The following is a 19,688-nucleotide window of genomic DNA, read 5'->3' on the forward strand; positions in this document are numbered from 1 at the left end:
CCTTCCAATTATGTATCACTATCATTTTTAATGGCAGCATAATATTCCATCGTAGAATTTGCCACAATTTACCTAGCTAATAATTTATATTCTACATTTTAAACTTCTTCTAATATTCATTATGATAAAGAATAGGTTATTTTGCCACACAAGAATTCTCAGATATGGAATTGCTGTATGTCATTCTTATTCCACAGGCAAGCCTATCGGTGACCTTAATGCTTGTAGAGTCGGCTTACCCCTCAGGCAAGAAGAAGGGCGTGTGGCCTCTGGATGATGGAGAAAGCAAGAGGAGAGAGGACTATCAAGGGAACTCCCTGATCTTTATGGCTTTCCAGCCTTCTGCCCAGTCAGCTGTGTTATCTCTGTAGAAAGAGGATGTTGCTTGCTCAGAAAAGGATAATGGGAAGGGGCTGTGGGTGGGGGGTGGAGCAGGAGCTGCTAATGCATTTCTGCCAGCATCTTTGGTTTCTCCAATATCCAGCCAGACTATTAACGGTTCCCTAAGGATGGCCTTGCTCCTCACATCACCCCCATTTCCTATAAATGGGAAGTAGCTGGGGAGTAGGGTGGGGGAGGGAGAAAGGCGGAAGGGAAAGGGACATGGTGGCTTTCCTATTACTTAGTGGGAACTGAGGCCCAGAGGTTACTCACCCCACATGAATATGGGTGTGAGGTTTCTCGTAAGGCTCTGAAATCACTGGCCAGACTGGTGACACTCCTGCCTTGGCCTGTCTCTAGGGCCTAGACACGTGTGAGTACGTCTGGTTGGGGAGTAACGATTCTGCTGAGCCTCAGTTTATTTACTTGAAACCAGTCAGTACCATCTGCTAGACTGACATAAAGATAACCATTATAAATCTTTAGGTAAGTGTTACAGAAAGATAACGGACATAAAGATAACAGTAACTATTCTTCTGTGAGCCCTCAGCTGCAGAAGGGGATGGGGGGGCGGGGGTGCAGGGGGGCACTGTTGCCACCCGTGTTGGCTGGGGCAGGAGCTAGCACCCAGCAGGCAGCAAGATCACGTGTGTCGGGCCTGTGCAGCCACACTTCCTCTGGGCCAGGCTGCAGGGAGTGTCCAGGATCACACACCACACTGCCTACTCACTCCTCTAAGGGCATCTTGTCCCACCCGTGTCACCTCAGGAGGCAGAAGGCAGGGAGGCTGCTGGCCAGAAAATTGAGGTGGGGGTCAAAAGGAGAGCACGCGTGTCTCTGAGGTGGGACAACACACTCCTGCTCTGGGCTGTTCCCCAGTTTGGAAAATACCACGGGCCACTCTCCCCTGCTCTGTAATTTTCCAGTTGACCTGGAATTCCCTCTGACTCCTGCCCTCCTTACTGGGGCAGAGGGGTCGCCAGCCCGGGGCCCGGGGACTCCACCAAGCCCCTCGGGCTGGCCGTGAAGAGCTGAAGACTCCGGAGAGCCGCGAGGACCTGAGTGAGGGTCCCCTCCTGGCCAGGGAGCGTTTCCGGCGGAACGTGTCCAGTCGGCCCCTCAGCAGCCGAGGCGTCGATCTCGCCGGGCCGCCACCAGAGCCGGGTTTCCTGCCTTCCCTGCCTCCAGCTCGAGGTGCTCTAGGGAGCACAGAGGCGGGAAGGCGGCGGGGCTTGCTCCACATCACACCTGACTGGTGGCAGGGTCAGCCAGCCCCGGAACCGGGTGCCCCAGTGCCCTGCCCGGGACGTCTCCCGCCGAGTCGCCCTTCCCGGGACTCCGCGTGCCTCAGGCGCGCAGGGCACCGACGAGTGTGGGGGGGGGGGTGAGGGGGGGCATTGCTCTCCCCACCGAGGCCGCCTCCCACCTGCATTGTCTCCTCACGTCAAAGGCACCCCGGGAGCCTCGCTCAGCCGCTGACAAAGGGCGCGTCTGACTAACCGCCCCGCGTCGCCCCCCGCCCCCGCCCCGCCCCGCCAACACGCCCCTCAGGAGGGCGAGCGCTCGGGATGTGGCTGAACTTCAGGAGGAGGCGCCCACCGGGGCGCTCTCTCGGCCTCCGCCGAGGCGCGGGGTGTGTGTGTGCGTGTGTGTGTGCGCGCGCGCGTGTGACTCTGTGTATGTGTGCGCGCGCGCGCGTGTGTGAGAGTGTGTGTGAGGGGGGCGGGCTGTGGCATGTGGCATCTCCTCCCGGCGGCCGGTCGGGCAGGGTGGGGTGCAGCTCGGGCCCGAGCGGCGCGGGGGTCACGGTCGCCGACTGGCTCCGCGAGGGGACGTGCCCGCCCGCCCGCCCGCGCCGGGCCGCTCCCGCCCCCGCCCCCGCCCCCCAGCCCGCAGCCCCCCTGGAAGGGGCCGGGTGGCCGCGCGAGGGGGCGGCGCGGCCCTCGGTAATGACAGGGCGTCCGCGGGCCACGCGGGGGCCGCCCGGCGCGGCCGCGGCTCGGGCCCGCGCCCCCGGGGTCCCGGCCCCACCCTCCGACCCCCTCCCCGCACCCCACCTCCGCCGCCTCGCCCCGCCCCCTCCTGGCGGCCCCAGCGCGCATGCTCTCTCCCCCCGCCGAGCAACCTGGAGATTTAAAAGCCGCCGCCGGCGCGCGTGGGGGCGCGGGGGGGCACGGCGCGCACGCGGGCCCCGCTGACAGCCGCTCGCCCGGGCCAGGTAGGGGCGCGGGGCGCGGGGCGCGGGTGCGGGCGGGCGGGCGGCGTCGCGCGCGGGGCGCCCCGCGGGATGGGGCCGCGCCGTGGCCGTCCGGGCGCGCCGAGCCCCCGCTCCGCCCCGGGACCGCCCCGCCCTGCCTGCCCCGCCGCGGGCCGCCCGGCGGCTGCGGGGCGCCCGCTCGCCGCCCGCCGCGCAGGGCTCCTCCGCCGCCGACGGCGGGCCGGGGTCCCCCCCCCCCCAACCCCCGGCCGTCCCGGGCCAGGCGGGCAGGCGGGCAGGCGGGCGGCAGGGCGGGGCGCGGCGGGGACGCCTCCCCGGGGCCCCCCGGGCGCGCCGAGCCGCCGCTCGCCCCGGCGCAGCCTCCCGCGGCAGAGTTTTCTTTGGAAAGTTGCATTTTATTTTCTTCCCTTGTCTCGGCTTCACCGGAAAGGGGCTGGATGAGTCACCCGGCGCGCTCGGGAGCCGCGAGCGGGGCTGGCGGCCCGGGACGCCGGGGTCGGGCTCGGCCAGTCTGGGGAGGCTCGGGGGCTTCCCGCGGGGCGGTGAGCCCCGAGCCCCGGGACCCGGCCCCGGCCGTGCGCGCGGGCCCGACCGGCCCCCGGCCCCCCGGAGCCCGGGAAGGGACGCTGAGCCGAGCAAACAGGTGTGATGAGGGGCACCTGGGCGCCCGCCGGCCCCTCGGGGCCTGCCCTGCAGCGCTGCCCTGCCCCGCGCGCGGCGCGGCGCCCACCTCCCCGGCACTGAGCAACTGCCCCGCGCCCCCACCCCGGGGCCCCTCCCCTGGTGCTTCCTCTTTCCCCCGGGACAGAGTTGGGGATAGGGAGGGTGCTCCGTGGTGGGTCCCTGGGGGGCGGCTTGCGGGGGAACCCTTGCCGGAAGCGGGGCCCAGGCAGGGCCGGGGGTACTGGGGACGGGGCGGCTTCCTGAGCGCGGGACGCCCTACCTGGGGGGCGCTCACCTGCCCAGCCGGGCCGGCGGGCTGCCCGGGGCTGGGGCTGGGGAGGCCCAGGCGGGGAGGAGGGAAGTCGAGGAGACCCAGAAGGCCGCTGCTCCCCGGAGGGAGTGGGACGCAGCTTGAGGTCACCAGCCCTCGCGTTGGACGGGTCCCATCCCCTCATTCCTCCCTTATCTCCTCCCCTCAGGCCTGTCCCGGAGCCAGGACTCTGAATGCTATCCTGAAAGTGCTCCGCTGGGGGAGAACTTGAGTTACAGCATAGGCTGAACCCCGCAGCGGTGGGCGCAGTCGCCCCAGTTGGGGGGGGGGGGTGTGGCGAGAACCCCAGACTCTCTGAGTTGGGCCAGAGGCAGATGGGGGAGAGGAGCTGACACACAGTCCTTGGTGCCCGTGGGCTCCTACCCTGCCGGGGGGGCGGGGAAGGGTTGCTGAGTGGCCCTGGGCACTCCACTCTCTGCCCAGGGAGGAAAGGCAGCAAGGTGGGCCTGGGATGCAGTGATGTCTCTCTGACACCTCAGTGTTGGGGATAACCCCAGTGTCTGGAAGACAGGTTCGTGTCCTGAACTGCCCCACTAGCTGGGCCAGTCGCTCAGCCTCTGCCTCAGCATTGCTGGCTGTGAAATGGGTCCAAGAGTAATGATGATCCGGTAGCTTTGTACTTAGCCCTATGCTTAGAACCATATACTTAAGCGTATAAGCAATGGTCTGCTGGGCCTAATAGTTGGACTTCACTCTACCGGACGTGTCACCTGTGATGCCCAGCCTGACACTCTGTTCTTGGTGACTCTTGCTAAAAAGCAGAAACGCAGCTGTTGATCCTGTTTCTTTGGGAGCAAGGTCTTCTGCGATTTGGGCCGGAGGGGGGGGTTGGGGGGAATGATGCCAGAGATGGGGCTAGTGGCCACTTGTGGGGTGTCACTTCGTTTCCTCTTGCACAGGCCACTTCTCCTCCTCTGTGCCCTGGCTTCCGTGAGCCCGGGTGACAGTCTCTGTCACAGTACTGCAGGGATTAGACAAGCCTGTGTCGGCCAAGCTCAGCGCACAGCAGCTGCATGGCCGGGGACTTGAGGAGTGTCAGCTGCTGCAGCTCAGTGACAAAGGACATGATCATTGTGGTTTGCACTTAGAAGCTGGGTTTTCATGAGGGGATTAGACCATCTATGACTACATCGTGACACATTGGCAGTTGAGCTGTGTCCTGTGCAAAGAACACCCAGGACTGGTGTCCCGGTCGTATTGTAGAGGCTGGGTGACTCTGGGGACGTGTGTGCTTCAGGTGACTTCCACGCAGGGAAGTCACTTGTGCTCACTGTTGGGGTTGTGTAGGAGAGGAAAGGGGAGCTCTGAAGGTGGGGCTCTGCCCCCCCACCCCGTCTCCCCTGGATGCCCTGGGAGCACTCCGCTGTCAGCCGGCTTTCTGCGAACAGTCAGTGGCCCTGTTTGCTGGACAGTGAGGGTGGGGGCTGGACCAGCTGGTGCCAGGACCAGTGGCACAGAGCTGATGCCACTTGACTCCTGGCAAGAGAGCTGGAGTGTGAGGCTTTGTCTGGGGGTGTAAGTGTCCCTGCTTGGGGACAGGGACTTGCGACAGAGCCATCCGGGATGGTGCTGGTATCCGGCCACCACTTTTCTGAGTTTGGTCCTTTTTCCTACCCTGAACTTTCCTTCTCCCTGGAAAGAACGCACAGCTGTGCCCCCCCGCCCCTCCCCCCCCAGTGAATGGGCTTCTTGCTTCTGCCATGAGGAGCCCTCCCTGGGGCTCTGGCTTCTGTGTCCGTGGGGGTCTGTGGAGAAGCCCTGTGAGCCGACGTGCCCGCGGTGCATAGCGGAGCGACTTGTCTGTCTCTCTTCCCTTCTTTGTGGCTGCTAGAGATCGTGCTTTCTGGGAGGCTGGGGTGAGCCAGCCAAGAGGGCGATGGGACAGCAGCCCGGGGGCGGGGGGGCCTGGAGCCCACGGTGTCGCAGTCACTCCAAGCCAGGGAGAGGCCCTCCCAAGCGGCCCGCTGCCCTTGCGTCCCTCTGTCCCCGCGCTTGTGGTCATGCCCCCGCCCCTAATCTACAGCGTACTTTGAGCTGGCAAATAGTGTCCAGGCTGGGAGTGCCCTGCCCATCCCTGCGGATGTGGCAATCGAGCTCCACTCTCCGCTCCTGCCTCTGGCGGGCTGCGCACCCACATTCCCTCCGACGGTGCTGCCTGAGCCCGCGCACGCGGCCACCGCGGCGGGACGCTTGACTCAGCCTCTTGGGTAAGGCTTTCTGGGGAGCCCCCCCTGCTCAGGGGCTGCCTTCCAGCGGCTGAAGGGCTGCCAAATCCAGACCCAGAGGGCCAGCCAACCCCGAGCAGCACCGGCTGAGCGCGGGGCGAGACAGACAGCTTGTCTCCGAAAGCCCTGGGGAGAGGAGCCGAGAGGCGACTGGAGTGCTCTTTTGGGGGAGCCTCACCCAGCAGTCCTCAGGGGAGACTCCCATTTTAGTGCTCAGGGGTCATTCCTGGAGGTGCTGGGGGGAACGTGCGGAGTCAGGGAGCAGACCTGGGCCCCCCGCGTGCAGAGCCTGTGCTCCAGCCTGTGGCGCTCTCTCCTCAGCCCACGCTGACTCTTTGGGGAGCAAAATGGAACAGATGAGTACTTGGGCCCAGAGCTGAGATTAAACCACAGTCTCCTGACTTGGGGTCATCTTTCTATATCTCTTCCTGGGGAGGGGCCAGGTGTTCATGGGAACCCCAGGTTCGACCCACAGTGTCTCGCAGACGTTTACCCTTTTCCTGCATCGTTCTCCTTCAAGGCTCAGCAACAGGGCCACCACCTCCAAGAAGCCCTCAGGGAACTGTGCGAGCTTCTGCACACTCCGGCTGCCCTTGCTGCTTCCCGGAGGGGCTGCACCTTCTGTGCCTCCGTAGTACCTGCAGAGCAGGCTGCGGCTGGGGGATGGGTGGTGGGTGTCCAGCTCTCGGCATTCCTTCGGGGGAGGTCAGGTTGCATGCAGTGAGGCGTGCTTCCTCCCAGGACAGGCTGACCGAGCCTCTTTAATCAGGAATCTGTTGCTTTTTCAGTGGGGTCCCTTGGGGGACCTTACAGTGCTCGGGTTTGAGCCCGAGCGCCTGCCTCGTGTTCCAGCCCTTTGCTCTGCTCCCTGGACCGCTCCTTTCTTGGCTCGCTCGAGTGACTGCTCTCTGTTTGGGGGAAATGTGTCTCCTAGGTAGAGGGTGCCAGGCGCCCTGCTGCAGATGGGGTTGGACCCCAGGACAGCGGGCCTTAGTGACCTTGGCATTGAAGGGCCCAGGGGCCCCAGAGGGCTCTGATCCTCTGCCCCCCACTTCCATACCGCTTCCCTCAAGCCACGGGGTGAGTGGGGGGTGGAGGAGAGCAGGCAGTGGGTGGGTGGGGGGGAGGGGGCTTAGGTTTCACTCCTCAGGGACTGAGGAGAAGCCTGAGGGAGAGCTCTGTGGCCTGAGATTGCCTCTTTCCACGGTCCTCTCCACACCCAGAGCTGTCTTGGTCCCACTGGCTCCCTTTGTACGGTGCAGGCAGTGTGGCCAAGAGGGAGAAATAATTGTGCTTCTCGGCCTGCCAGGCGCGGAGTCCAGCGCCGGCGGAGCAGGAGAGAGGGCACCTCTGCCTTCAGGTGTCTGGGTCCCTTGGCGCCGTTTCAGGTGGCTGCTGACCCCGGGCACCCCCTTATACTCGAGCATCATGGGCAGGTGAAGGTTGGGCCAAGGGCACCTGGGGAGCCAGTCTCCACCTGGTTCTCCTGACTCACTGGTGGAGGGCCAGGAGCCACACCCCGTCGCCGTGAGCATTGAGGTGACGGGTGAGGCCCCGTGTGGGGCAAAGAGAAGCTGAGTTTCAGGTGCGCCAGCTGAGCCCTAGAGAGAGGGGGCGGGGGGTGGGGGGGCGGAGAGTCTTGGCTGGAACTCACTCGCACTGCGCATTTCAGAGTTTCAGAGCTTCCAGGGTTCCTTATTTATGATTTTTGGTGTTCGGGTCACACCCAGCGATGCTCAGGACTTATTCCTGGAATGGTCCTGAATGCAGTCCGGGTGGTACTCAGTGACATCCATATGGGATGCCGGGAACTGAACCCTTTTGGCCGCGTGCAAGGCACGCCTCCTGCCTACTGCATTACTGCTCTGCCCCTGCAGAATTCTTGAATAGTTTGAATTTTTGGTTTAGTCCGTTCTGTGTGTGTGTGAGGCACCTTGGACATGCAGAGGGTGTGAGTCCCGACTTCGCGGGGAGTGCCAGCAGCATGAACGGTGACCGCTGGAGGGCTTCCCGTCTCCTGTGGCCCGCCTGTCCCCTGCAGCTGCCTTCACTGAGGGCTGCCCTGGTGACCTGCCCTACCTGTGGGGCCAGCACCTGGGCGGCACTGGCATTCCTGGCATTCCTCCTGTCTCTGGGGGCCACCAGCGCCAGTGCCAGTATTGTGGGGGAGGGGGGGGTGTGACGGCAGGGAGCAGGGAGGCAGCGGTTCCTGTTTGGCGATGAGAAGGCTGCCACTCAGGGTCAAGGTTCCTTGGCCAGGAAGTTGGGGGTGCCCCTCTCCGTCTCCTCGCCTGCCCAGTGGCTGTGCTGACCCCATCCTGCTCACCGCGTGGGTGAAAGGGAGCCGGCTGTGCAGTGACATCAGCCTCGGCGGCTGGTCTGAATCACCTGTGAGGAAACCAAGGCGAGGTCAAGGAGCAGGTTGCCCAGTTCCAGGCGGTGGCAGATGGCTGTGCAAGTCCAGCTGTGGCTGGCAGCTGGCCCTGGGTCCCTGCGGCGTGCTGTGTGCTCTCTGGGCACTGGGTGGCTGGGGCCTGGGGGACAGAGCCTAGGCGAGGCGGCTGGCAGCGTGTGCCTCTGTGGGAAAGTGGGGAGACGCTCGGCTCTGACTGGCTGGCGGAGGTGAGGGTCAGGCCAGCCCCAGTCCCTGTCTCTGGATTGGCTGGGGAAGGGACAGGGGCTCCAGTTCCAGGTGCCCCGCTGTGCCCCCCTCCCCAGCCCCCGGGGCATTTGTTTCCATTCAGAAGTTGGACCCACTCTGGGCTCTCCTAAGGCTCCGACAGGGCAACAAAAGCAACTTTGCTGCAGCCTCTGCCACCTGTTGGGTTTTCACACATCGTGGGGGAGAGGGCGGGAGCGTTGTCCTTTTCCCAGTGTCTGAGCTGCGCCCCCTCGGCGGAGCCCCTCCCCGCCCCCATCCTGGGATTCTCTTTGCTGCCCGTGTGACAGGGCTCAGGGGCCACAGCAGCTGGAAGGGGAGCGAGCGGGAAGGGGCAGCAGCAGGCAGAGTTTGATGGATTACTCTGCGGGCCCAGGGCTTCTCCCTAATCCCCCTTTGTGTTCCTCCCGCAGCCCCCTGACTCCCTCTGACAAGCTGCTAAGCAGAAGGCTTCCAGGCCCCGGGAAGAAAGGCCAGCACAGCGGGGCCCGCTAAATCCCCGGGCTGGGGAGCTGGGGGTGCCGGGAGGGGGCCTGCAGGTGGAGAGGTCCCACCCTGGAGGTGCTGGGGGCACCCTGTGAGGACCTCGGCCGTTTGTGTCAGGCGCTGCGGCCTTTTCACTGGCGTTGGGGAGCAGCCCGGCCTGCACTGGGGGGCGGAGCCTGAGGATGGTTGGAGGGCGGGAGCCGGGGCTGGTCCAGGTGGGATGCCCAGGACACAGCAGCTTCCGCATCCAGCCCCTGCTGGCCAGCAAGGCCCTTCCGGGGCTGTCCCAAGGCGCCTCATGGAAGTAACACAAGGCTGAGCCCACTTGGGCGTGTCTACAAGGCCCTGGACATTGGCCCCAGGACTGAGCAGGATCCCCCAGACCGTTCCCTGCCCCCGCTGACCTTGAGGGCCCTGAAGAGCTCAACTTCCAACAAGATTCTGCGTTCTTGGGGGCTGGAGCCATAGTACAGCGGGTAGGGTGTTTGCCTTGCATGAGGCTAACCCGGGTTTGGCTCCCACCATCCCATAGGGTCCTTCAAGCACTGTCAGGAGTAATTCCTAAGTGCAAAGCCAGGAGTGACCCCTGTGCATTGCCAAAAAGCAAAAAAAAAAAAAAAAGAAAAAAGAAAAGATTTGCGTTCTGGTTCCGGTTAGAGGAATGGGGGGGGGTCCTTGTTACCCGCACTGCAGCCTCTCTCGGGGGTTGCTCCCCACAGTGCTCAGCCCCTACTGGGTGGGTGCCCCCCCCCCCCGCCCCCGACTCCATGCCGCTGAGTCATCATTCTCGGGCACCTCCCCAGCCGGGCTCCTTCTGGGGAGCGCCTGGAGAGAGAAAGCCCCTCGGGCTTTGTGAGTGCGGAGGGAGTGCAGGGTCCCGGTGCAGGGTCAGCCTTTGAGGCGCAGGCAGCGCCGCGCATAAAGAGGCCATAGAATTGCTGCTCGCTGGCCTGAGCTCCCCGCGGCCTCTGTCAGCGGAGGGCATGCCCCCCCAGCTCCACCTCAGCCGAGGGGGTGGCAGGGCGCCCCTTTGAAAGCCCTCAAAGGCCCCTTTATCTGTCCTGCTGACCCTCCCTTCCTGCAGGAGCTAACCGGGAGAGGGTCTGGTGGCCTTTCCGCCGCCGCCTCTGTCTTTGGAGTTTGGGAGAAAGTTCAGGCCAAGTGTGTTCCTGTTGCTCAGTTTCATTTCCCTGTACTTCCTCCTTGTTTGAGCCTTGGCCCAGGGGAGGAGATGGGGGGGCCAGGGGGGGCAGGTATACCCCTGCCGCTTTGCTCCCTTTGGGGCGACTGCTTTGGGCTCAGCTGGAAATCCCTTGCAGTGTGGGCAGGGGGTGCCCTAAGGTCTTTCAGCCTCATACCCCAGCCCCACCTCCGGGCCCCTTCTCAAGGCATTGGGATCTGCCGTTTCCCAGGGTGCAGGTTTCTGAAGCTGGGCAGAGTCCAGGTACTCGGAACTGGGTTTCTCTGAGCTTGGGGTGGGCCGCCTCCAGGAGGAAGGAGAGAGCGCCTAGGGCAAGCTCTAGGAAGGTGCTGGGAGAGCTGGGGTTTCCTCCCTCCTCCTCCTCAGGACCCGCACTCAGGGGCCCTGCGACTCGAGGGTCTGCTCAGAGGCTGTGCTCCCTTTCGGTACCTCCACTCCCCCGAGCCCCCACCCCCCTCCCTTCCAGGTGAGCAGGAAGCCACTGGCTGCCGTGTTGATCTTCTGTTTGCTAGACAGGCCCAGAGCTGCAGGGGCAGCAGGGCAGAAGTGGTTTGAGACTACAGAGGAAGAACTAGACCATCTCCTGCCTGTGTCCCAGAGGCGGGTGGGGGCTGCGCACCACGGATCTGTCACTTGGAGGCTTTGGCAAAGAATGTGCCCTGGGGCTCAGAGAGGAGAGGGCCTGGCTACCCCCAGCAGAAGCCTGAGAACCGGTTGGGGCCTGGGCTTCTGCGTGTGTGTGTGGGGGGGGGGGGGCAGGCGGTGGCAGGGTATGCAGCTCCGGGTGGGGGTGTAAGAATCAGTGCTCTGGCAGTTTCTCTGAAGTTTCTGCCACCCAGGCTCCTGCCGGAAGGGTAAGGTACAGGGAACGGGGGCAGAGCGAGAAGAAAGGCAACTTTGGTGAGAAGAGAATTCCCAAGGGCTCGGAATTCCTGAGGCTGTCTGGGACTGGAAGAGTGAAGTCGGCCTTGGCAGGAGTGCCTGGGAGCCCTGGGCATAGGGGAAGTCAAGAGAGGCAGGCGGGGGCCGGCAACCTAAGAGCAGAGGGGAGCGGAGGTGGGCTGGGGCCTGCCCACTCCCTCCCACCTCCTTTCAAGGAACTCCTCCTGGCCCAGGTGGGAGAGCGGGAGCACAGAGACTCCGGGAGGCCCTGGCTGCCTGGGAGCGTTGGCGGACACACCTCTTAACCCTTTCCCATATTTTTTCCTTGTGGGCTAAGGAATGGAGTCCTGGGAATGAGCTCGAGGCGGGAGGCGGGAGGGCAGCGGGTGGGATGGGTGATTTCTGGGGTGCCGTGGTTGAAATCATGGGGTCCCGATGGCCGGGAAAGGCTGGGTCTGACCACGTCTCCTTCAAGAGTGGGTGACAGTGGAAGGCCCTCTGAGACAGGAGGTGGGGGTGGAGGGGCTGGGAACTCTTGGAGCCGGTCCCCCCTGCCCCCCCCCCATGGACAGCACCACTCCGGTCTCTCTGTGGGTTCCTGCCGGGGTACGGGGGCATTGCAGCCACAGGGAAGAGACTGCACAGGCCCTGTAATTGTCAGCTAGGTGGGGCGGTCCACAGTCCACACTTCTCCCTGGGTCTGGGCAGAGATCTGGGGTGCAGGCTGCTGGGGCTCTGAAATCCTTTCCTGGACTACCAACTGCAAGGCCTGGCAGCCCTTGGGGCCGGGTCAGACCTTACCCAATGGAGGCTGTGGGCACAGGGCGCTCTCCGCCTGCCACAGGGCCCTCGTGGCCCCTGGGGGGTTGGTGTGCTTCAAATAGGTAGGGGGGCAGGGCTGATGGGAGCCAAGCTCCTCGGCTCCTGTTCTCTGCTCCTGGCAGCTACCCCAAATCGACGGGCAGTCATGGCCCTCTCTGCTTTGGGGTGGGTGCCGCCTTCTGGCCCTTCAGGCCCTTACCTTGTCTTGCCCCTTCTGCAGTTCTCTACGGCTAACCAGGGGTCAATTACACACACACACACACACACACACACACACACACACACACACACACACACACACACACACACACACACACACACACGTATATATTTGGCTTTTGGGATCACACCTGGCAAATGCTCAGGGGATCCCAGGGATCAAACCCGGATCAGCAGCGTGCCAGGCAAATGCCCTACCCACTGTACTATGGCTCTGGCCCTCAGGAGTCACCTCTAAGTGGAGTGACTGCAGGGGCCCTTGTCAGAAGCCCCGCGGACCCCGCCTGCCGAGGAGGTTCAGGGCCGCATCCGTGTACCGGCTGCAGGCACTTCTTCGTGGAGGGGAGGTTGTGGGCAGCAGAGAAAGGCTGCCCAGGAAGCAGCGGGGCTTCCTGCCAGTCGGGGGTCACTGTTCATGCCAGACTGGGTGGCTTCATGCCTTGGAGCAGCCGGGACCTGGGAAGGGCCGCAGTGTTCCGTGACCGGCCAGCGTGAGCCCTGGCAGGGACCCAGTGGGAGGGTTTCAGGCCGAGGCCCTGCCAGAGGTGTCCTGCCGGCCCTGCCTGCCCTGGGGCTGGGGGTGCTGACTAGGAAGCGTTTCTCTTGACAAAGGGGAATTGAGCGGCCTGGTTTCGGGAAGTGCAGAGAGCAAGGCAAACAGGCCTGTGGGTTAGTGGGTCGAGGGGCACCGCGATAAGAGGCCCTGGGTGGCCCCGGGCCGTGTGGGGTTGGTTCTTCTTCCGCGGCCAGCAGGCGAGAGCGATCACAAAGGGGTTCCGAAACACAGAAGAACCCACAGTTGTGTTGGACGCTACAGTGTGCCGAGGCTTGAAAATCATATTTACCCAATTAATTATGCCAGCCTTAGGCTAACATTGACACACATTTCCTGACTGGGCGGTGGGCGGGGCCACACCATCAGCCTGCCCAGCCCAAGGGAGTAGGATTTGGAGAATTTGAAGCAAATCCTGGAGACCTGGTGCCCAGGACTTACCAGTCTGGGTTTTCTGCCCCTTTTAGGAGCTGAAACCACAAGACATGCCCCGACCGAGACGCCCCTTGGCACGGAGGCTGAGCAAGGGCTGAGCGCTGGACCCGCACGCAGGAGGGCAGACATGGGCTCCTGGCTGGGTCTCGGGCAGGCAGGCGCAGCCCGGGGAGGCCTTCGGAGCAGGGCCGGGACAAGGCCCCGCTGGCGCGCGTGAAGCGGGGAGCCCTGCCCGCCATGGCCCAGAGGCTGTGGGGGAGCCGCGTGCTGCGGCATCGGAAAGCCCAGCTCCTGCTGGTCAACCTGCTGACCTTTGGCCTGGAGGTGTGCCTGGCCGCTGGCATCACCTACGTGCCCCCGCTGCTGCTGGAAGTCGGGGTCGAGGAGAAGTTCATGACCATGGTGCTGGGTAAGTAGCCAGGCCCCCTCCCCTGCCCCCCTGCTCCCCACAGATCCCGCCTGTGTGCAGTGCCCGGGGCGGGAGGGGAGAAGACAGGACAAAGCCCACTCACTCTGTCCTGACCCTGCACGGGGCTGGGTGCCCGGGAGACACTGGCCCACCTTCCCGTCCCCTTGGTCCAGCCTTCGAGGTGCCCCACGTCACTGAGAGGGTGGTGGAGGGTTCAGGGGTGGGGGGGTCACACTAGGCAGTGTGGCGCAGGGGCTGGGCCCCAGGTGCAGGTAAATCTGACCTGCCACAGAGGACAGAGGTCATTACACCAGGTCCCTGTCAAGGCAGGAGGACGGGCTCCGGGGCCAGACAGCCCGCTGGAGCCTGAGCCTTGCTGGCCAGAGCTCTGTGCCTGTGTCCAGTGCCACAAAGAGCTGCTTCTTACTTCTATCCCATTCTGTTTTGGCTTGGGGGCCACACCCATCGGCACTCAGCAGTTAGTCTTGGGGACCGTGAGGTACCGGGGATTTGAACCCAGGCCTCCAGCATGCAAAGCTCATGCTCAGCCAGGTGAGCCCCTCGTAGGTGGGGCTGAGCGATCTCGGGGTCACCTGGAGTTCTCCTGGCGACCAGGCTGAGCTGAGCCCTGCAGCACGCTGGCCCCTGCCCCGCCCCGGCTTCTGGCTCATACAGTCTGTCCTTCTTACAGGTATCGGTCCAGTGCTGGGCCTGTTCTCAGTCCCCCTCCTGGGCTCGGCCAGTGACCGCTGGAGTGGGCGCTACGGCCGCCGGAGGCCCTTCATCTGGGCCCTGTCGCTGGGCGTCCTGCTGAGCCTCTTCCTCATCCCGAGGGCCGGCCGGCTGGCGGGGCTGCTCTGCTCGGACCCCCGGCCCCTGGAGCTGGCGCTGCTCATCCTGGGCGTGGGGCTGCTGGACTTCTGCGGCCAGGTGTGCTTCACCCCCCTGGAGGCCCTGCTCTCCGACCTCTTCCGGGACCCGGACCACTGCCGCCAGGCCTTCTCCGTCTACGCCTTCATGATCAGCCTGGGCGGCTGCCTGGGCTACCTGCTGCCGGCCATCGACTGGGACAGCAGCGCGCTGGCCCCCTACCTGGGCACGCAGGAGGACTGCCTCTTCGGCCTGCTCGCTCTCATCTTCCTCACCTGTATGGCAGCTACACTGTTTGTGGCCGAGGAGGCCGCCCTGGGCCCGGCGGAGCCCGCCGAGGGGCTGGCGGGGCCCTCTTGGCTGCTCCACTGCTGCCCGTGCCGTGCCCGCCTGGCCGTGCGGAACCTGGGCGCCCTGGTCCCCCGGCTGCACCAGCTCTGCTGCCGCGTGCCCCGCACCCTGCGCCGGCTCTTCGTGGCCGAGCTGTGCAGCTGGACGGCCTTCATGACCTTCACACTCTTCTACACGGACTTTGTGGGCGAGGGGCTGTACCAGGGCGTGCCCAGGGCCGAGCCGGGCACGGAGGCCCGGAAGCACTACGATGAAGGTAAGAGCTATGCCGGGGAGAGGGTGGGCCTTGGGCGTGACGGCCCTTCGGAGGAGGAGGAGACCCCCAGCGGTGCCTGGGCTTGCTACAGAATTTTGGGGCCCCGGCTTCGCATCAGGCAAAGGGGCCCGTCTCCGACTAGCAGGTCCCCTCCGGGGGCAGGGCAGCCTCGTGTCAGTCTTTGCCCCACTTTGGCAGAAGACTGAGCTGACAGAAGCCCAGAGTGGCCCTTCAGTAAAGGCGGCAGCCACGAGACCCAGTGCCTTTGCCACCCTGCCACAGCGAGGGGGTCTCGGGCAGAGCTGTCGTTGCACCTGCCCCCTCTCATCCCCTATACCAGCCCCTGGGGCCTCTTCTCTGCCCTTGGCCACATTCCCGAGGTCAGCAAAAGCAGCTCACGTCCCCTTGCTAGGAACGGGGCGGGGTGTGTGTGTGTGTGTACGAGCGCGCTCACTTCCCCTTGCTAGGAACAGGGGTGGGTGTATGTGTGTATTGGGGGGGGGGGGTGTACGCACGCTCACCTCCCCTTGCTAGGAATAGGGTGTGTGTGTGTGTGTGTGTGTGTGTGTGTGTGTGTGTGTGTGTGTGTGTGCGTGTGCAGTGCTACAAGCAGCTCTCTGTGGCCCCTAATTCTGACTCCCCCACCCCCGTGTCCACCTCTCCAGGGGTCCGGATGGGCAGCCTGGGGCTCTTCCTGCAGTGCACCATCTCCTTGCTCTTCTCTCTGGTCATGGATCGGCTGGTGCAGCGGTTCGGCACCCGCGCCGTCTACCTGGCCAGCGTGGTGGCGTTCCCCGTGGCCGCCGGTGCCACATGCCTGTCCCGCAGTGTGGCGGTGGTGACCGCCTCAGCCGCCCTCACCGGCTTCACCTTCTCCACTCTGCAGATCCTACCCTACACCCTGGCCTCCCTGTACCACCGGGAGAAGCAGGTACCCGGGGCTGCCGAGTGGGCGGGGCGCTGGGGGCCAGTCTGGTGGGAGAGGAAGCCCAGCCTAGCCCCAGGGTGCTGAGATGGGGGTGCAGGAAGGGAGAGCGCCCTCTCTGGTGGCTCGGGACAGAGCAGGCGCACAGCTCCACTCCTTAGGCAGGGGCTGGGGCGGGGCTGGCAGAGCATGCGTGCCTGCTCTCACAGGGAGACCTGTCCTTTGGCTTCAGCTCCCCTTCATGACTAGCTTCTTGCCCTCTGCCGCCACCCCAAACCCCTCGGCACACCCGCTCCCAATACTGCAGGCCTGGGTGCTGGGTATTTGGGGTGGGGGCGGGGACTCCTTCCATTCAGTTCCTCACTGACCAGCGCCAAGTGCAGGGTCCCTTCTCGCTGAGCTGGGCCCCAGGGTAAGGAGTCCGAGGAGCTTGGGAACTGGGCCCATGCTCCCTGCACCCCAAGGCCACCCTGCTCTCCGGATGTGGCTGGCGGTCCTGGACACCAGGGGTGAGCCGCAGCCTTGCTTGCAGGCACCCACTGAGCTCCTTGTCCCCCTCTCACCGGGTGGAGGCTCCCAGCTCCCCACTGCCAGGCCCAGTGCTCCCACGTCTCAGTGGTGCAGGGACAGTGGCCTGTCAAATGGGCCAGGCCGTTGTGGCTCAACGCAGGCACAATGCCTTGAACAGTGGGGAGCGGGGCTCTTTCTCCTGGCCTCCAAACTGGGACCCCAGCACTCAGTGTCACTCAGCACCTGCACCTGCCCGCCCGTGGAGCTGCTTCTGCACCGGGGCAGGGAAGGTGGGGCTGGGAAGAGGAGGGTCGGGGAAGGGGCGTCACGGCCTCCACCTTTGGGCTTCCTCTGAAGCATTTCTCTTCTCTCGCCTCTCCCCAGTTTTTGTTCTTTCCTTTCCCTGGGGCTCTGTGCTCTTCCCGGCCTGTGGCTCCGTGTCTGCCCACTGCTCCGGGCGAGGCCGAAGACCACACCCTCTGCTTCTCCATCTGCCCCCTCCCGAGCACGGACCCCAGCAGGCCACAGATGCAGCCGCTTCTCACCTCAGGCTTGTTGCCTGGTGTCTTCAGCCTCTGGCCCCTTGGCTGGAGGACCCCCAGACCCGGGCTACACCTGTCCTTGGTGCCCCCTGTCGCCCTCTCCCAGGTGTTCCTGCCCAAGTACCGAGGCGACGCTGGAGGAGGCGGCAGTGAGGACAGCCTGATGACCAGCTTCTCCCCGGGCCCCAAGGCCGGGTCTCCCTTCCCCAATGGACACTCCGGGGCCAGCCTTCCGCCCTCCCCGGCACTCTGTGGAGCCTCCGCCTGCGACATCTCTGCACGGGGGGTGGTGGGCGAGCAGCCCGAGGCCAGGGTCATTCCAGGCCGGGGCATCTGCCTGGACCTGGCCATCCTGGACAGCGCCTTCCTACTGTCGCAGGTGGCCCCGTCCCTCTTCATGGGCTCCATCGTCCAGCTCAGCCAGTCCGTCACGGCCTATATGGTGTCGGCTGCAGGCCTGGGGCTGGTTGCCATTTACTTTGCGACACAGGTGGTATTTGACAAGAGCGACTTGGCCAAATACTCGGTGTAGAGTGCTTTCTCTCCGCCCAGAGAAGGACCTGCCTCCCGGGGTCCCGGCCCCCCGGTTCCAGCCTCTGAGAGCCCTTCACGAAGGCTCTGTTGCTGCCAAAGTGGTGTGGCTCTCTGCTGCCACCGTGTGGCGGTGATGGGCACAGCTGCACAGGCCAGGGTGAAGGGCGAGGCCCCAGGGGCCCTCCCGTGAGCTTCCGTCTGCACTTCTTCTGGACAGGGAGGCCAGAGGGCAGGACAGTTGACTAGCGCCGTGCACTGGAATGCAAGACTAGGTCGGGGACTTACCTAGGCTCAGGGTGACCAGCTTAGTGTCTTGATAGGACAGACCGAGGGAAGGAACTTGGGAGCTGAGTGAACTCGGCCGCCACATCCCCCAGAATCCCCGTCTTTTGCAGTTTCCCCAATGTTGCTCTTGCCTGGGAGTTTCTGTTGTGAAACTTTCCTCAATAGGATTTGAGAGTATGGAGGTTAGTGGGGAGAGCCCTTGGTCCTGCAGTGCTGCCTCCGCCCCCCAGCCCTGCAGTGCTACCCCCCCCCAATCCCAACCCTCCTCTTTGCTGGCCCTGTGTTGCCAACCAATGGGTGGCCTTTAATCTTTTATTATTATTATTATTAATATTATTATTATTATGGGGGGTGGGGTGTCACACCGGCGATGCTCAGGGGTAACTCCTGGCCCTGCACTCAGGAATTACTCCCGGTGATGCTCCAGGGACCGTGTGGGATGCCGGGGATCAAATCTGGGCCGGCCAAGTGCAAAGCAAGCGCCCTACCCACTGTACCATGGCTCCAGCCCCAGGCCTTTAATCATTTAACTTATTGAAGTCACGGGGAACTGCCTCCCAGCTCTGCCATGTGGGTGCCTGTGAGTTGGCTGAGGTTAGAGTCCCCGCAGCCCATGTCCCCGGAAGATCTGGTTAGTGGGTGGAGCATTACCAGAATCCTCCACAGCCTCACGCTGCCGCACCCAGGAGCTTGGAAGCTCTGCTCCCTCCCCCACCCCCCCAAATGGTCCCCGTATCTCATTGCTCCCGGCTGTGGGGCTCCCCACCCCTCTCTGGGACGGCTGATGAGCTGCTTCCCGCCTTTCCCCACCAGCTCCCCTGCCTTGGGTCTGCTGAGGACCAGGAGCACAGATGTGGGTCCTCTGACCTTCCTCCAGACACGTCTGTGCCCGGGGAGACTTGCACAGAAACTCAGGAGCACCCCCTGACTGGGCAAAGAGGTTTTTCTCTCTGGGGGGTTTAAGTGCCGTTTGCAATAATGTAATGTCTTATTTATTTAGCGGAGTAAATATTTTATACTGTATGTGAGCAATCAGAATATGTTTATGGTGATGAAATTAAAGGCTTCTATGTTTAATGGGCCCGTGTGCATCTTTTCTGAGACAGCCAGGCCGGAGCACTCAGCCGCACTTCCCAGTGCCATCAGCAGGTGGAGCCATAGGACAGCACACGCGGGTCTTTGGCTGATGGGATGTGGCTGGGGTGTGGCTGCGTGCCCCCCACCCCCCGGAAGTCTGGGGACTTGCAGGGAGGTTGGAGAACTCAGGGTGTGGGGAAGTGAAGCATCTTCTTATAGGGAGTAGCACGGACACCAGCCACAGCTATAGGAGTAGGTCTGGCTGAGGGGCTTCTGTCCTTGGTCCGGGCTGAGGACAAGCTCAGCTTTCCCACCCCCCCTTCCCGCACTGCCCAGCCCCCAACCTTCATATCTCCCTCTCCCTTGGAGGAGGTCAGGACCACCAACCTAGCCCTCTGCAAATACAAATTTTATTTTCATGACTGTCCTGTATTTGTTAACCCGATCGTCAAGGTTCAGGTTTTTATTTAAAGTATTCTGCCTCTTGTATTTCACCTCTTCTCTGTCCTCTACCTCTGTCCCCAGGTAAATTTCTAGGTGGGGGGTGGATTGCATCTGACCTTGTTCTGGGGCTATTCCTGGCTATTCCTGGCTCTGAGCTCCAGGTTTATTCCTGGCTCTGCTCAGGAGGCTGTATGGTGCCAGGGATCAAACCAGGCTCAGCCACATGCGAGGCAAGTGCCTTAACTTCTGTACGTCTCTCCAGCCCTTAAGCCCTGCATGGTCTCCCTGACCCTGCTTCTGTTTCTTGTGTGGCAGACACCATGCTGTTATACCTATAAATAATTCAAGATAGATATATTTAGAAACAGGAGTTTTAAGCAACTTGACCACAGTACCACGAATACATCCAA

The 19,688-nt window shown here is 63.4% G+C and overlaps 1 protein-coding gene across 2 annotated transcripts; it reads left to right on the forward strand.

The window, feature by feature from the left end:
- Positions 1 to 2,460: 2,460 nt before the first annotated feature.
- SLC45A3 (solute carrier family 45 member 3) lies at positions 2,461 to 18,828 on the forward strand. 2 transcript variants are annotated; one of them, XM_055144673.1, is made up of 5 exons: positions 2,461 to 2,599; positions 13,108 to 13,484; positions 14,176 to 14,961; positions 15,627 to 15,892; positions 17,045 to 18,828. In XM_055144673.1, the coding sequence occupies exons 2-5, from the start codon at positions 13,313 to 13,315 to the stop codon at positions 17,468 to 17,470; spliced, it is 1,650 nt and encodes a 549-aa protein (XP_055000648.1). In that variant the 5' UTR covers positions 2,461 to 2,599; positions 13,108 to 13,312; the 3' UTR covers positions 17,471 to 18,828. The 2 variants fall into 2 exon arrangements, with proteins under 2 accessions (XP_055000648.1, XP_055000649.1); XM_055144674.1 differs by lacking the exon at positions 2,461 to 2,599 and adding an exon at positions 5,690 to 5,800.
- The last annotated feature ends 860 nt before the right edge of the window (positions 18,829 to 19,688 follow it).

The sequence above is a fragment of the Sorex araneus genome, chromosome 7 (assembly GCF_027595985.1).
Source record: "Sorex araneus isolate mSorAra2 chromosome 7, mSorAra2.pri, whole genome shotgun sequence".
NCBI lineage: Eukaryota > Metazoa > Chordata > Mammalia > Eulipotyphla > Soricidae > Sorex > Sorex araneus.

What these genes read in the sequence shown, in the direction of transcription:
- SLC45A3 (XM_055144673.1), top strand. Translation starts at nt 13,313, where the DNA reads ATGGCCCAGAGGCTGTGGGGGAGCCGCGTGCTGCGGCATCGGAAAGCC. An exon ending in GTTCATGACCATGGTGCTGG is followed by an intron (nt 13,485 to 14,175) that starts GTAAGTAGCCAG and finishes TCCTTCTTACAG; the next exon opens with GTATCGGTCCAGTGCTGGGC. An exon ending in CCGGAAGCACTACGATGAAG is followed by an intron (nt 14,962 to 15,626) that starts GTAAGAGCTATG and finishes CCACCTCTCCAG; the next exon opens with GGGTCCGGATGGGCAGCCTG.